Source organism: Porites lutea, chromosome 7 (assembly GCF_958299795.1).
Source record: "Porites lutea chromosome 7, jaPorLute2.1, whole genome shotgun sequence".
NCBI lineage: Eukaryota > Metazoa > Cnidaria > Anthozoa > Scleractinia > Poritidae > Porites > Porites lutea.
Window position 1 is genome coordinate 15,193,950 of NC_133207.1, and position 14,824 is coordinate 15,208,773.

The window sequence follows — 14,824 nt, forward strand, 5'->3', positions numbered from 1 at the left end:
TAATAATTGATCAATGTTCATCTAGTGTTGATAACTTTGTGGAGAAATATAAAAATAAATTTAATATAGATTAAATATTAGTATTAAAATTCACTGGGGCAGCGAAAAAAAAATTTTATATAAAAATAGTATAAAATGAATGTTGTTATTAGGGAAAAAGATATTAAAAGTCTTGGAAAAAAATTATTAAAAGAAGTATACGTATTTTTACATGATGATTATATGCTCTCCACTTTTGAAGAAATAAAAGAAGAGCAAAAAAAATTCATAAAAAATCTTACTAAAAACAATATTAATTTAGATTTTTTAAAAAAAAATGATTTTCATATTAATATAGAAAGTATATTTAAAGTTATATACGAACTTGAATTCGATATGGAAATAGATGAAGATTTGTATTTTAAAACAAATTCATTTTTAGATATTTTTAGAGTATTTGAATTTGGATATACTTATTTAGAAGATTAATTTTATATTTTTTAAAATATAAAATTATTTATTTAACCCTTTATAACTATCCCACCATTTTTCATAAATCTCTAAAGTTATAGCACTAATCTTAAATTTAATAAGTTTATACTTTTCACAACCCATCTCCTCCAAAATTTTTTTGGTTAAATAATTAATATTTATCATTCTCTTTCTAAAGTATTTATTGTTTAGTATTTCCATGATATGATTATCTATTTTTTTTAGATTATCGTTAAGTTCACATTTTTCTTCATCAGTTAGGTTTATTCTTTTAGAAATTTCATTTACCTTTTTCTCATAGTGGTATTTCCTATAATAAATACTCTTTTTTCTATAATGTAGTCTATCCAAATCTTTTACATCAAATAATCCTAATACATGACCGTTTGCTGTGCCACATTTTTCACAGATTTTTTGGCCATAATCTATTGTAAAAAATTCAGTATTTGGACAATTTAAACATTGTGCTTTTTTACTAACTTGCTGAATAGGTGGTTTTTTATAATTATGAAGTATATCTAAGTATTTTTTTATTTCCTCCTCTGTATAAGCCATTTATTAATTAATACTTTACTACTTTTAAATTTTTTTTATCTAAAAGCTAAAGTATGCACTTTATCCTCTAAAACAATGCGCTTATCATCTTCATTACTCAGAGCTATTTTGTTAACTTCTTTTGAATATATATCATGTTTTTCACTTCTTATTATTTTCATACTTCTCATTTCTTTTTCACCTGAAAATAAACATTTAACATAATCATCAAAATCTAATTTCTTTTTCACAACATTTTTCTTAATTCCTTTACACTTTCTTACTTCCCTATCCTCTTCAATTTTAAAACTATAAAGTTTGGGACGCAATCCAACAAAATGTGTTATCTGTTTTCCTACAACTTCATCTTTAAACATTCCTATAACTTTTTTATTTATTCCTGTTAGTATTCCAGATTCATGATTGGGAGGATAATCAGAAGTGTCAAACTTGGTTAAAATATCAGGACTTATATCTTTATAAAAATCTTTTGTTTTAATTTGAAACATCAATGAATCCGTATCTGTAAACAATAATTCTGCATTGTTTCCATATTTCTCTTTAATATATGTGTAATGAAAATTGAACATCAGTGTTTTTGATAAATCTAGAATTGCTTGACCAACATATACTGGTTTGTTAAAATACACTTCTACCCACTTCATATGAACTGCAATAAGATTTTTATCAAATATTGTTGCTCTATCAAAGTTTGGTTGACTTGATAGTTTGAGAGCTTTCTTACGATTATCAATAAGATGTATATTTTGTCTTTTCCTTATGTTTTCAATTGTCTTTCCAAATACTGAATTATTCATCCGTTTAAAAAAGTCTTTCTCAAAACTATTAGTTGCTACTTTTCTAAGTTCTGTATTTTTTCTTATATATGGCTCCATCCAAGGAGACTGATAAAATGAAATTCCTCTATGAACAGCCATTATTCTCATACCCAACTCAAGACATTGTCTAAGAGTGCGATAATGCACAACATAATTCTTTCGGGGTTTAAAATGACCAATTAACTTTTCAACACCATTTACAATCATCTTCTCAGGTGCTAGAGGATAATCATTATGTGTTTCCCATAGGTGAGAAGGATACTCTAAATCAACTTCGAATATATATCCTTTACTCCCAAGATTTGACATACTATGATTTGCTTTCTCAAGAATATCCATTACCTTTTCTTTTGTAATATCTTTCATCCATTTAAATCCATGTGTTGGGAGTTGTTGAGTCATTGCCCAACCGTAAAGATTGTTTGCGTCGAGATATTGTATATAACTAGACTCCTTATCAGGATTGTAATCTTTCATATATTTGTTATTCGCTTCCGCATATCTTTTTGATATATGTGTTATTCCTCCACGAATACCACGCTCAAACATCATTAACATATCATAATCATGAAGTAACTGTAATTGCTGACCTGTTTCTTTTAGACATGCATCCCAAGCTAAACCTGGGGATGTGTAATAATGTGCTGGATCTAGGTTGTAATGTTTGAGACAAGTTTTTCTAAAGTTTTCAAATACATCTGCTAGAAGTAATACATCAGATTTCAAATAAAGATTGTGATAGTCTCTTATTGTTTTACACCCAAATGTATTCCAGACTTTAATTGCATGTTGGTAATCTTCATCACTAATATCTTCATCATTAAGTTGTGAATAAAATTCCTCTTTTGGTGGAAGTTGCGTTTCTGATAATTTATCAAGTGATGAAACATAATCATAAGGATAAACTCCCTTACGAGTTAGTAGATCTACATTTTCCTTGAATACATGATTTGTATTATGAAAATCTTCTTTTGATAAATTTGAAACAAGATTGGCGAGTGATGTTTGAAGAAACTTAAATGAATCTAAAAATCGTATTTCAAAATTTATTGGAAATGATTTTCCAAATTTTTTGGAGTAGTACTCACCAACTTTAATTTTTTTTGAAAAAGAAATATATTTTTCCTCTGTAGATGGAATACAACTTAAATCTCCTTCTAATCTAGCAAGCTGTTTTATAAACAGATGAGAATCATATCCCTGAAGATTATGTAATATAACTGGTAATACTTTTGGTTTACGACACATAAAATTACAATTGTTATGTGCTGCTCCGCGATACTGGCCTGTAAAGTGACAATGATCTCTAACTTTATCCTCTTTTAATTCACCACCACAAATATGACAATTAACTGCTTTCTTAAATGATTTTTGTTCTGCACTAGTTAGTATAAGAGGTTTTGGTTTTTTATAAAAATCATTATAAATTCCTTTATTTACTTCCACAAGTTTTTCCACAAATACTTTTGATATATCTTCATCTTCGGTGGTTTTTGTATAAATTATTGGTTTAATTTTTTTATCTACTATTCCCTTTACATAAAAACAAAATCCTGATGGTTCATGTTTTTGGTAGTTGTAATTATAAGAGTCTTTTGGATTAGGACTGCAACTATTCATTGGTTTGGTAAAGCATTCAAAATCTGCATAAACTACAAAAGGAACAGGAAGTTTTTTGTAATAATTTTTGAAATATAGAAATGTGTTTGGCTTAGGCATTTTTATAAGAGCTGTTTGATTGTTAGAACAATATTTGATATGTTTATCTAATAATTCTTCTTTAGTAAAATGACTAAAACATCTCTTACAAATAAATATCTCACCATTATGACTTATAGTTTTTTGTGATCTTATCAACCTATGAAAATTTTTAATAAGAGTATAATGTGAAGCACCATCTTCTTCATACAGAAATAAATCAATAGTATTTTTACAATCTCTATTTGCCTCTCTCAAAGGATAAATAGTCTTTCCATCAACAGAAAAAACATTTATTCCTGGAAGTTCTGGGTTAAGTTTTTCAAATTGAGTAATATTATTTACTTTCATTGGAAAAGTAATTCCTTTAGTGTTAAGTGAAAACTCATACTTTTCTAAATCTTTTATTCTTTCCTCATCTCTATCTCTTGGATAAAGATATCTAAGAATACACCAAAGAAAGCATTTATCATCTTTATTTTTAATGTTAACAATTGCTTTTTTATTTTTTATCCAAGAAGGAAGATCAATGTAAGATGTTCCTTTGATTGGATTAATCTCAATAGTATTAACATTAAGCTCTAAAACTTCTTTAAACCACCACCCACTTCCATTTGAGATAAAATCTTCTATACTACTTAAAATTTTATTTGCACATTTTGTTACTATTTCTTCTTCATTTGATGATACATAATTTTTATAAGTTTTTGATCTAAAATGTGCTTTATACTCTTCTAATTCTTGAATTCCTTTTTCTGTTTTAACTGCAATTCTTTCCATCATACAAATCAAAACCATATTTAATTTAACATTTCTATGCTCCTTCACTAAATTTATTAAACTAGCATAAACTCTAGAAAAATATTCTGGTGGCCTAATACCAGGAATTCCTTCTAAAACATATGTAATAGCAAGATTATTAAAAGCTGATTTTTTTATTTGTATTCCTTGTTCATACTCATACATAGCACGCTCAAGAGATCTACGTAAGTAATCTGGAGTATCTTTAGGAATCTCTTTATTTTTTATACATTCCTCATAATACTCTTCAAATGTTTTTATCTTTTTTTTCTTCTTATATTCTTTTTTTATATCAACTCCTTTTCTAACTTTTTCTCTAGTTTTTGTTATTTTTTTATATAATTTAAATAATCTTTTTCTTTCACTTAATTCTTTATAGTCTTTCTTAAGTCCTTCTTTTTCTGCTTCTATTAAATGTTTTATTTCATCTAAAGATAAATTCTGAAATTGTTTATCTGTTACAAAGGGTGTACTACCCCACGAACCATTTGCTTGGTTAGACATGACGTCTTCTAATAATTGATTATATTAAAAGACGTAAACCTTTAAATAATTAATTTTTATTCTAAAAATCATCACTTTCACTTTCACTTTCACTAATACTACCAATTTCTACATTATCATCACTTTCACTTTCACTAATACTAACTATTTCTACATTATAAAAATCATCTTCAAAATATTCTCCATCTTTAATGTTGACATTGTTAGTAAAGATTATTAAATTCTCAAAAAAATCTTGAAAATCTTCATCCAAAAGATAGTCAGAATAAAAAACATTTCCCATATTTAAATATATGTGAATTCTTAACTCAATTATTTGCTCAACAACACTTAATTTGAACTTTAATTTACTAATATTTTGAAGTTTCCCAATTCTCTCTAACTCCAAAACTTTTCTAAAATCTTTAATAAGTGTTTTTGCTCTTGAAGACGAAAAAACTTCTTCAAAAGAATCAGTATTACCTACAAGCTTTTTTATAAACTCACCACACATCTTATTAATCCCTCTTATGTAAAGCCATTCTTTTTTGTAGTCTTTTGCATATTCAGGGATTTTTTTAGAAATATTAGAATTCTCAGAATTGATACTGGCGCAGTTTTTTTGCGTTGCAAAACCCATTTTACTAACTACTCTCGCGGGACTTAGTTTTGTAGTTTTTAGCTGCTGCATATGCAATCGATTTTTCTCTTACTTTCATTTTGATCATATCCCAGAGCAGGGCCGGATTAACCGAGTTGTCAGACTGGTATTCGCTTTTTGTTTGATAAATAGTTGCTTTGATTAAGTTCAAATATTCCTCCTCTTTCAAGAGCGAGGTGTTTAGCTTCCAAAAGCCTCTTCCTCTTGGGTTGTAGTGTAAGGCTATTTTAAGCAATATCATTGAATGATCGGTTTTGTACCCGGGCACAATGTCTGCCAGGTTGGTATCACAGATTAAATCTGAGCTTATTAAAAAGAAATCAAGTCTGCATTGAATTTCTGGCTTCTTCCGGCGCCATGTATATCTGTGTTTATCAGCGTTCAGCGTTCTCCATATATCAGTTAAGTTAAGTTCTTCGCAATTTTGATTGATTATTTTCAAAGCATTTTGGTAGGTTCTGGGAAGGCCGCCCTTCTTATCCTCCTTAACATCCAACACGAGATTGAAATCACCTCCCAAAATTATTTCTTCGCACGCAAAATCGTGTACGTGATCAAAAACTTGTTTAAAAAAGGACGGGTCGTCTTCATTAGGAGCGTAAATGTTTGCCAGGGTGAAAAGTTTTTCGTCAGTTTTAATATCGCATACAATATAACGTCCGGAGGGGTCCGAAAAGGTTTTCAAAATATCAAATTTAAAATTGTTGTTAAAGAGAATACAAACGCCTGCTGAGCTTCCTGAAAAGCAGCTAAAGAGCGCTTTATAGCCCCATTCAGATCTCCACGTGTCAATAGTTGCCTCCGTACAGTGTACCTCTTGTAAAAAGATAATTGATTGTTGTTTGTTTCTGAGCCAGTTGAAAGTCTCTCTTCTCTTGTTATTGTTTCCTATTCCCCTGACATTCATAGATGCAATTTTTAGTTCAGCCATTACTACAGTTAATTGCAAGGTATTGTTTTAAATAGTAAACCAGCAAAGATAAGGTGTTACCTGTTTGATTTGCATCTTTTGAGCAGAAGCGGTATTTCGAATGCAAAACTGTTCGGGTTGATTTCCATAAACAAACATTTGTTGGGCGAAGTTTCATAGAATCAAGATTAGAAGATTTTTCAAAGAAATTAATTATAGATCTGTAGGACACTTTTTCCCCGACAAAAAAAAAAGGAAAACATACATGTAAATGTACACACCAAAAGAAATAAAAAAGATCACTGACTGAGCGCGGCATTTGTATGGAAAAACTAGCTTGCTTCGTTTCGAGAGTCGAGAAGGCAAGCAAAGTTTAAGAAAAGAGATGTATTCTGAACAGAAGCGTGTTTTCCGTCCCGTCCACCTATCATAATTTCGAGTAAAAACAAAAATCTTCAGGTGAAATAACGGAATTAATTTGTTAAAGAAAAAAAAAAAGTTAAAGTTAAAGCGTTAATGTTTAAGACTTGTGTTATTAAACTCACAGTTCTAATGGCATTCCAAAAGGCCACAATTTCCCTCTTATGAACAGTTTGTCAGGCTGGGCTTTGCTGAAAGCTGCGGGAATGTTGTTGCGTCTTGCCTTTTTGAAGGTTTCCATCTGCGCTCTCCTACGTTCGACGATCTCAAACGGAAGATCTTGGTACATTTTGTAGTTTGTTCCTCGTAGACGATGTCCCAGCGAAAGAAGCTTTTCACAATCCTTATATCGTAGGAATCTAGCAAGTATGGGTCTGGAACTTTCTCCTCTCTTTTTTCCTAGACGATGAACTCGCTGTATTTCAACATTGGCAGCGTCGCCAAAACCCAATTCCGTTTCCAGAAAGGTGCGCAGCGCCATCTCCGTGTCCTCTTTGTTCGTTTCTTGTTCTGGAATGTTTTCAAACTTAATGTTTTCGCGCCTAGAATATGCTTCCAGATATAAGTTCTTATCCTCGATCAGTTTAAAATTGGCACGGAGTTCATCATTCTCTTTCTGTAGGGCCGCTAGGCTCGATTTTGTGCTGTCTTCGAGCTTTTGTATTCTCTCGGATGTCGTCTTTTTATCTGTTTCGTTTGCGTTTAAACTTTCCTTAAGATCTTCAACATCACGCTTGGTGGTAGCGTACGCATCTTCGAGAGTATGTATTCTTCCTTCTAACTTCCCGAAAGACTTCCCGAGGTTATTCACTGCTTCTTCGATGGCATCCAGCTTTTCAAGCTTCTTAAGAATATCTTGCAGTGGTTTTTGAAGGCCTTCAGCCATGTTCAGAGCAGATAGAATAATATCGTCACCTTCTTCTTCGCGTTCGCCTTCGGAAGAATTAGAACTATCACACTCTTTAAGTTTCTTTGGTTCTGGCGAGGTATCTAGAGAACTATCGGAGGATAGCTGTCTTGTTCTTCTTTTACTTAGCAATAGCTTAAAAAATTCTTCCATTAAATCATCCACGGCAAAAGAGTAGTGTTATTAGGCGGACGGTCTTTCGGCACGTCTTCACACCGCCATTGCTTCCCAGTGCGTATCTTCTTGCAACTTTTGATTAGATGTCACGAATGATCAAGTGTTAAAACTTCAGTGCTCGAAGGAAATTTCCAGTCCAACTAGTATTTATTTATTTAGTATAAAACCAATTTGCTCTTTCTTACAGGACAACGCCCATAAGAATCTGAGTGTTTTGAGACTCAAGCACTTCTGAAGCAAAAGTTCTAAATAAACTTGTTCCAAACATTCCAGCCCAAGTTTTAACTTTTATTCTGTTATCCGCAGCGTTGATCGAACTTAGCCTGCGAAAACAGCCGCTTCTCCGCGCTCCTCGCCGTTTCCTCCGCCAGAAACGTCTCCACTGTCTCCAGCGGCACAGAGAGGAGAAACAGCTGATTTCCCAAGCTCATCGCAACTTCATCTTTTGATTCTTGTTAGAATGAATTCAGTGTTTTTTTTTTAATGCTACATTGGCGTGAACAAGGTCTTCCTCCAGTGGCCCTAACACTAAAAAGGGAATTCCACAAAATGGTAAAATTTTGTTTTCTTAATCAACTCCAAACGTTTTGTCTAAAACGCAATCAGTCCTCGCTCAGGAAAAAAATTTGTATTTGTATTGACTGAGAGATTCCTTGTTCTTATTTTTATTTTCACCCTAATAACAAGTACCTTTGCTGCTATTTGCGATCAATTTTATCTCATCAAAAAACACAGTAAAAAAAGTTGGTAGAATCTGCAAAGCTTCCTTTAATTTTCTTACAAGCGCACGTGGAGAGAATGGAGAAACTCCTCACGTGTCCTTGACGTACGGACACGCGCATCTGCTCAGACGCTAAATAAAAATCAGATGCTAAAGATGTTCTACGTTTTTGCGATCAACATCAGTAAAATCATGCTTGAAATTTATTACTCAAAAGAAATCGTGACACAATTGTTTGTTTTTGAAACGACATTTTTCTCATGAAATATCCAGGAATCTTTTTAAAAGGTCGTCATTTTGTCGAGCCATCTCGGGTACTGGTGTCACGAGCGATCGAGCGAGTATCCGTATATGCGTCAAGTTTCTGGCTTTACTCTGCGGTAGTTTTTTGTGAACGGTTCATTAGCTTGGAAGTTATTTATTCAAATCTCAATGTTATTTTGACCTGACTTCATTGACTTAAACAGGGAGATTTCGGTAGTGAGATATATTTGAAAGGTTTAGACGGCTTATTTGACAGTTTGTCAGAAACTCTTTGTTCCAATTTTCTGGTCATTTTTCGTTAGTAGCTGTAATTTACATAATGTTTAATCGGCCATGTAAGAATATTTTCAGGAATACAGACATTTAGAGCCGAACTTGCTCGTCTCCTAAAAAAAGAAAAACAAAAGGGACAAGGGAAGTAAAAAATAGAAAACTCTTTTCAAATGTAACCAGTTAAATTATGTATTAGTTTGAAATTCATTCTCGCGGCCGTGGTAATATTCGGAGTGTTTTGGCTAGCTTTCTACAATAAAACTAACAGCTCACTGTTTTTTCTATGTTTGAAAGCAAAAAAAAATGTTTAATGGACTTCTTCGGTTTTGACAATCTACGGAGAAAACTTGGAGTTCTGCATCGCCTTAAAGTAGCTGGTTCATTCAAAACAGACCGAATTTTTTAGAAAGGGTGGCCTCTGTTATCTTTTCCCACAAAACCATGAAATTTTTTGCCGAGTGGTCAATAGAGTAACTTACTTCTATAAGCGCTCCTTTGCACAGCAACATATAACAGAGATGTTGCCAATTATTTACCATTTTCCTCTGATCTGTAGTGGAGAGTCCAATTTAAATCAAAGCAAAGTTAGTGCTTTGCTGTTTTCATTCCGATCGCGGCTCAGTGATGTTCAGTTTAAGAGTGTGACAAATGGAACCTAAAAAACGGTAAACAAAAAGAAAATTAATCTTCATGTGAACTCCTCAACCACAGTCAAAAGACGTTCAAAGAATTTTTACACTGTTCAAACAAGAACCTCAGGAGAGGTTTCTGTCAAGCTTTTGCTGTGGTGGAATGAGAAATATCCTTTCCGAAACTAAAAAATCGTCGCTAAGAATAGAACTTCTGTTTACTGTCTCTTAACTAGAACGTTTTCCTCAAAATTTTTACATGTATTGACGCAAACGTTTTATACCAATGCAAGAAGCCTCGGGGAAGTCTTGCCTTGCACATTTCCCTTATGAGAACTGAGGGAGCCCGTTGGGCTGCTGACACAAGTTTACAGCGGCTCAATATGAAGAATACTCGCTCGTAGCTACTATGCGCATTTCATGTCAAACATTTTCCCCAAGTTACATTTCTAAAATATGCCAGGATGTTCTGAATGTGACCCTTATGTTCACTGAGAATGCGTTAAAGTGATAAGGGCTCAATTGAGAGTAACACTAACGAACAGAACCCTGAAGGAGGGACTGGGTTGGATTAACTATTAGGAGCATTAAGAGCAATCAAATGCATGCTAAAATGACAAATACAGCAGACTCAGTCCTAGTCCTTCCTCAGACAAAATTGACGAATTCGCTCTGTCTTCCTTCCCAGCATCCCTCGCGACTACTTTTCCCAGTTTTTCATCGCTTTAACTGGGAACGAGTCTGTGTAAAAATTCAACTCGATCCCTTAATGATCATCAAATAAACCGAAAAAAAAGGAAACAAACAACAACAACAAAAAAGACGTGGACGAAGATCCTGCTAGTCGTCCCTTTTTTCCCATTGCCTTTATTTTTTCAGCCAGTTTTGATGCCCACTTTATCGTCTTTCTTTCGCATAGAATAGTCCTCTTCAACCTGAATAATAAAGGTCTCAGGGGAATTTTCCCGAAATCGGGAATGATTTTTTCTCCAAATGTTGCTTGTTTTTTGATTGGTCCAAATTTGATAAATGAGGTACCCAAGAAGAGATCTATCTTTGCTCATTTTGCTGCTTAGTTTGGCTGTGAGTTTGGGGTGGTGGAAGAACGAAAATAAGCATGGATCCATATGGATCCAAAACGACCAAGAGTTAAAAGCCCTCTCTCTGGCTCAAGTGGGTGGGGGAGGGGGGGGGGTGTTATTTCCTTCTATAAGCCATCAAATAGGTACATGTATGTGTTGCCCCAAAGGGTATGGTTTTTACGCGGTTTCAGTCTGAAAACAGGTATAGACTTTGCCGTGAAACTTTGGACGTTAACGAGTGTGGTTTGTTCACCTGATTAAACTTTTTTTTTTCCCTCAGGTGTTCATTCACCCCAAGTCGGTAAATTTTCAAGTGAACAGTTTTGACAGCCCATTTCTTGTTTATCACGAGAAGGTCAAGACGTCCAAAGTAAGCATATCTTTCCTCTTAGTTTTCATTTCCGTTCATTCTGCTAGAAAGCGTTTCGTAAAACTTGCGACTCCAAACACCAGCTTTCGGCGGAAGGATTCCTGGGATTGTTTGTAAATCGGCAAATTATGATTGGTTAATAGTTGCCATGGACAACTAGTAACCAATAATAGCTCCGACTGGTTATCAAACAATAACCGTGTTTACAGAAGGTACTCAGTCTCAGGTGGAGTGCATAGTTTAATCAATCGCAGTTTGATAGCTGGATTAATTACTGCAGAGAGTAGAAATCAGTTTCAGTTACCTTTTTCCGACACAACGCCGCTGTTCTTGCTATACTTTTTTATCAACAGATCTTTTGCTTTTCGCTCTTCGCAATACGTGTGAATTTTCGGCCACTCTCTATTTTTGCATAGACCATAATACACCTTGTTTACCCCACAAAATTTTGCACAACCATTGCCTTCGATTTCTCTCGGAACGACTGTAATACCCAGGAGAAATTGGAAACAATGTTTATGCTATTTGTTTTGGTTGGAGGGGGGGGGGAGGGGTAAACAAGGTGTATTATGGTCTATGTGAAAATGGTGAATTTTCAACCAAAACGACTGAGCTAGTGCAGAAAAAGTCGGAACCGAGAAGCCCTGTGGAGCTGGTTATGAAGAATTAGCGGGGCATTTGAACCAACCAGAGACAGAGAAATATTTTAAATAGTAAACCTATTTACTCACCGAGTTGCAAAACCTTTTGAGCGTGCAATTATTCATGTTGCTGTCTGGTCATGTCTCGAGTTAAAAAAACGAACAAGGTGCAAGGTTTAAAAATGCCACGTTTGACGGCACAACGCAAAGGAAACCTGGTTAAACAGAAGCTCTCGATTTGTGAAAAAAGCCACTCATTTATAAGCTTTCACGGTTATAGTAAATCTTTGCAACTTTAACATCTCGTACATGATTTTTTTGAACAGGTTTACGTCCGGGACTGCAGTATGGTGTCTGTGTATTCGTTGCTTCTCTTCTGTGGGGATAATTTGTCGGTGAACTTAGAAAAGGGTGTGTTTGTAATTTCCATTGATGATGGGTGGATTCGCTTTTCCGCATCTTCTCTCAAGGTGAGTAATTCTATGAAATAGTATTCTGATTTTAATTAAAGATTTGTCGTTTTCTCAAACCCAATACAGTGTGCGAAGAATCACCTGTAAGGTGATATAACTTTTTCCGTGTTAAAACAGCCAACTGTGGGGCGTTACTCCCACTTGTTTTTTTTTTTTGTTTGTTTGTTTTTTTTTTAACGATCGGCACGCGGTAACCGCCCAGAGAATTAGCCCTGCAATACTTGCCCCTGAAGCCTCTCCCCCCAACGAGTACATTTGCGACGTGAAGATAAATTGTTCTAAGTGCCAACAATGTTGGGAGTTGTTGCGTCCGTTTGCACATAGCTAAAAGTTTGACCGGTTTCAAACTTTGCGCAACAACTCCCAACAACATGCAACAGGGTGAGCAAAAGGACGCAACATGTAACATCCAACAATGTTGGGAGTTGTTGGCCAACAATCTTGCGTCCGTTTGCACGGGGCTTAATCGTGATAGGACTTCATCCCATGGTGTGATCGTCAAACCAAAGAACACTTTCCTAGTTAGTTCGTCACGCAACACTCCCCCAAACTCACGTGGCCGAAGTGCAATATTACTTGCAGATAGTCTAGTGATAATTGGAAACTCAGCCTTTGCATATCCAAGTTTGGTTAACACCCACTCATGGAAATATATAAACGAACAAAAACTGAAGTAAATTCACCTTTAGAATTATTTTTAGTGTTAGCGCTACTCTTTGCAGGCCAAAATATGCCAATACCGACACCTGATTTATTCACGTCGCCATCAGCTTACAAATACTGAATTGAAATCGTAAATGAAAATAACTGCCTTAGTTGAGCGAAAATCAAGAGGATATCTATTTAGCAATCAACTTTTGAAAAGAATTAATAACAGTCTTCGTGTACAACTCCAAATACTAACAGCAATTTAGTAAAGAGTGATGCAGATACAATAAAACCCAGCGACTAAGAACCTGCACTTTCCCAAACTAACCTAAAACATTTCTTACATAAATGGTAATTAGCACAAATTTAGGCTGGGTATAGTAGCTTCCTGAACAGGTTCTTATTTTCTGAAGAAATCAAAATACATTCAGTATATTCAGCTTATTCTCTATGTAAAATATGCGTGTCTCCAAAGAGGATTCTGAATGTTGGCTTATCTTATTTACCCAAGTGTAGAAATTTGTGTTGTTGTAGATTTTAGAAAATAAGAAGCTGTTTCAAATTTTAGGCTGAACAGGTTCTTGTATAGAGGGGGACTAAATAGCAAATTTTAGCCTTACAGGTTCTGTTCTCAGTCGCGGGTTTTTACTGTTTACCCTCTCCCTTAAATAAGGGAATAAGTAAACAACTTCTAGCCAGCCAATACGCTGCCAAGTGCCGGTAGTATTGTCATCGAGAAGGAGGAGGGAGGGAATGGCGCTGTAAAGAACATATCCTCCTCTTGACTCAAACTTCTTTAGGCATGAAAATTGGAGTGGCTGAAATCCTTAACGTGTAACCATTCAAATGAAAGGTACTGAGCAGTACTTTCCTTTGGTACTGTTTATTATGCTGTACAATGTGGCTCGGGCAACGTTTGACTCTGTCGGTGAAATCCCAAAGTGTGACCATCCAAATTAAAGCTACTGAGCAGTACTTTCCTATGGTAACGTATATTAGGCTGCACAAGGTGGTTCTAACCTTTGCGTTTGTGGGTGAAATTCTTATATCTAGACGGTCGAGTGAGAACCATTAAGCAGTAGTCTCCTGTGCTGCTGTTTGTATGCTTGTATATTCTGTTTGTTTTACATTTAATTTTGAGTCTGAATGAAACGGTAAAAAGTTCTCTAAAACATTCACTTAGGAGTTAGTGAATAAAATACTAAACAATGACTTCTGTTTGACTGTAGGTCGCTACACTAGTGCGAGATTTAAGGGCAGAGCTGGACCGATTACTAGAAAACAAAATAGAGAACCCCAGCTTTGATCTCGCGAACTGCGCTCGAGGAAGCAGGATTATCAACACCATTGTACAGCTGATTACTAGTCAATGATAACAAAGCAGAGGAGTAAGGCTGTTTTACAATTTGCAATTACTGTCCTCGGAAAGTTGATGAACCAATGTGGTGGTCTAAAGCCAGGAAAAGAAATGCATTGATCGAGATAGGGGTACTGTACAGTACCTGTGGTAAGATTACAAATTAAGGCATGCCATGATAAATCATGACTTTACAAATGCTACGGATCATCCAAAGCCTTTTTCTGTAACGACTGCTGGTCAAATGAGATAAGCTGAGACTTAATCGGATTCACAAGTTTGTGGTGTGTGCAAGAAAGGAGGACACGCGCGTGGCCTCCCTCGACCGCATGGTTATTGGCCGCTCCCCGTATTTTCGAATATGCCTGCTACGTAGGCTAGACAGCAAATTAGGTGGTTAAAGTATAAAGAAATTGTGACCCCTAATGGTGAGTTTTAAAGACGGGGGTACACACTTGTAACAAA

The 14,824-nt window shown here is 34.7% G+C and overlaps 1 protein-coding gene across 1 annotated transcript in view; it reads left to right on the forward strand.

The window, feature by feature from the left end:
• Positions 1 to 14,799, forward strand: part of LOC140942796 (putative ATP-dependent RNA helicase DHX57) — a gene marked incomplete in the record, with an annotated part of 56,935 nt that extends 42,136 nt beyond the window's left edge. The window contains 3 exon segments of the mRNA XM_073391802.1: positions 11,151 to 11,240; positions 12,208 to 12,351; positions 14,232 to 14,799. Of these exon segments, the coding sequence (XP_073247903.1) occupies positions 11,151 to 11,240; positions 12,208 to 12,351; positions 14,232 to 14,375 (378 nt within the window).
• Positions 14,800 to 14,824: the final 25 nt, after the last annotated feature.